The sequence below is a fragment of the Scylla paramamosain genome, chromosome 29, assembly GCF_035594125.1.
Source record: "Scylla paramamosain isolate STU-SP2022 chromosome 29, ASM3559412v1, whole genome shotgun sequence".
Taxonomy (NCBI): domain Eukaryota; kingdom Metazoa; phylum Arthropoda; class Malacostraca; order Decapoda; family Portunidae; genus Scylla; species Scylla paramamosain.
Genome location: NC_087179.1, coordinates 19,615,782 through 19,618,281, shown reverse-complemented (window position 1 = coordinate 19,618,281; position 2,500 = coordinate 19,615,782). Strand labels below are relative to the sequence as shown.

At 55.2% G+C, this 2,500-nt stretch overlaps 1 protein-coding gene across 7 annotated transcripts in view; it reads right to left on the bottom strand.

Annotated features, from left to right (window-relative positions):
• LOC135115585 (sodium/potassium-transporting ATPase subunit alpha-like) overlaps positions 1-2,500 on the bottom strand; it is an 85,061-nt gene that overhangs the window by 23,800 nt on the left and 58,761 nt on the right. For 3 of the 7 annotated variants that reach the window (XM_064032510.1, XM_064032509.1, XM_064032511.1), the window contains exon 1: positions 1,833-2,170. The exons of 2 other annotated variants lie outside the window; for them this stretch is intronic. In XM_064032510.1, the coding sequence (XP_063888580.1) occupies positions 1,833-1,841 (9 nt within the window). In that variant the 5' untranslated portion in view covers positions 1,842-2,170. Of the gene's footprint in view, positions 1-1,832; positions 2,171-2,500 lie in introns of those variants that run through there. 2 more of the 7 variants (XM_064032508.1, XM_064032515.1) reach the window with 1 other exon arrangement.

Sequence of the window (2,500 nt, the reverse complement as noted above, 5' to 3'; positions counted from 1 at the left end):
ATTGATTCATGCCCACTTCCTATCAGTCTTTTCATCTCTCTCTCTTCAGCTCTGACCTCATAATCTCTTACTTTTTTCCTATTCTTTCTCTGGCTTTCATAATATCGAAGTTCTTCCCGGCCTTTTAAATCTAACGCGTGTGGTCTCATTCTACCTAACTCCCCCTCCCTCCGCCCATCCTTGGTCTTTAAACACCGTCAAAAGAGCGAGTCACTGAATGTTAGAGTGTATAAAACAAGCCCCAACACTTTCGAAACCTAACCTCCATTAGCTCACCACAAAACTGAGAGAGAGAGAGAGAGAGAGAGAGAGAGAGAGAGAGAGAGAGAGAGAGAGAGAGAGAGAGAGAGAGAGAGAGAGAGATACTTTAGCCTATAATGGTAGTTCTTAACCTTCTACCTCCTCTGCCATCTCTCGCTACTACTGCTTAAAAGAACCGCCTCCTCTTCCTCCTCTTCCATCTTCTCCTCTTCCTGCAACTACTTAGAGCCTGAAGTGCCTTTTCCCCTCCTTTCGTCCTACACTTTTTTCTTACATTTTTACCGCAATAAAAATCTTTTCTACTTTTTTTTTGTACGGAGAGAGAGAGAGAGAGAGAGAGAGAGAGAGAGAGAGAGAGAGAGAGAGAGAGAGAGAGAGAGAGAGAGAGAGAGAGAGAGAATGGAGCAAAACGTTAAAAGGTCAATACGATTAGAACAAAGAGATGAAAATAAGAAAAAAAAAGTACAGGAAGAACGGGAATAAAGAAAATCGATCAGAGTAAAAAATGTAAAAGGAACACGAATGAAAAAAAAAAAAGACTGACGCAGAGGATGTGGCGAGGGGCAAGAATGTGTGTGACGAGTGTGGAGACAAGACACAGGTACTGCCACTCCCATAAATATTTGATGCAAGACGCTGCCGAGGACACAGATGCCAAGACGACAGGACCGTAGCAGTTCTGGGAAGGGCAAAGGTAAGGAAAGCATCAATAGCAGCAGGAGACATGCCGCCGGTGATGAACAGCCGGCAGAGGTTATCAGGAGGTGAATGAGATAAGGCCACATCCTCCCTCCCCCGCTCCGTCCCGTCCTGCCCCGCCCCGCCCCGCCCCACCAGCAGAAAGCCGGTAAGAGCGGCTCGCTTCGTCCTCACCTTTATCTCATCCACTAATCTCGCCTCACAATGGCACACTCATTTCTCGCTACTACTACGCGTCTCCCACCGTGACCTGCTGGTGACCCGTAACCTCAACCTGACACCCCCAGCCCCTACCCCCCCCCCCCGGGAGCCGGCCCGGGGCTGCGGCGGGGCGCGTCGCCTACGGCTTTACGCACACTGGTTATTTCTGGTCCCCCTCAGTTCCCCCGGGCAGGTTTTTGCTGTATTAAATGCCGGCTTAAAAATACCGCTCCCCGAGCCTGCACGGCCCCGCCAAGTGTGGTGGTTCCGGCGTCTCTCCCCGCCCCTTCCCGCCCCGCATCCTGACGGAGGGACAAGCAACCACATCTGTATGACAAGGCAAATGTTGCCAGCGAATTAGGAAATGCACATACACAATCCCCCTCCCCCCATACACACACACGCACACACAGGTGCAGGTCGGGTCCCCGGTGTGGCGGCGGCGGGTATTGATTCTCGGGTGGAGGCGGCCCGGCTCGCAAGATCAATGCCGCACTACACCCTCCCGCCTGCCCTCCCGGCCTCAGCTGCTGGTGCTGCTTCTGCTTCTGCTGGTGGCCCTGCCGCTGGTGGGGCAGCAGTACCATGCCCATACCTGTGTACAGCAGCGCCTAACACCACCCACCCGTCCCGTCCCAGCCCGGCATGGCGCCTGGGCTGATGCTACTTACGTCAGCCATGGTTGCTGGAGTAGCGGCGGGCGTCGGGCGGCCCTGTTCAGCAGAAGGACGGCAGCAGAGGATACACGGTATCCACGAACAACGGCCAGACGCTGGCTTCCACCAGCACCACCGATCACTCTTATGTACACACTTATGTACACGCCACTAGGCTACGTTCACTCTGTACACTCGTTCACTCGCTCTGGTTGCCCTCTTGGACTGGTGACGGTTTTCGCTACAAGCACATTCTTCAGCGTGTGGAGTGTTTGGTGGTCGACACTGCTGGGCAGGGCGCACGTCCGCTCTCCTCGAGGCGCGCCTCACGACAACCTCTACGGCCGGGATTCGACGCGTCGCCTGCTTCGCGAGTCCCCGCTCACGTCATCGATACGTCACTCAGTAAGATGCCGACGCTGGCCGCTCTGCGCCTCCCCTCGGCTGCTATCCCACGCCCTTCCCTGCTGCGGGAACACCGTCTCCTTAATACACTGATGCCGCACGTGACGGCGGTACCCAAACCTGCTAGATCGTGCCCAGGCTGGGGTATTAAGGCGCCACGAGCAACGTCAGGCAACTCCAGCGGGCTGCCAACCCTGCCGAGCCTCCCTCAGCCCCATATTGATTTTGAAGTGTAGCTCGGCAACTTGCTGGCCATCACTCAGGCCCCGGCGGCGCCC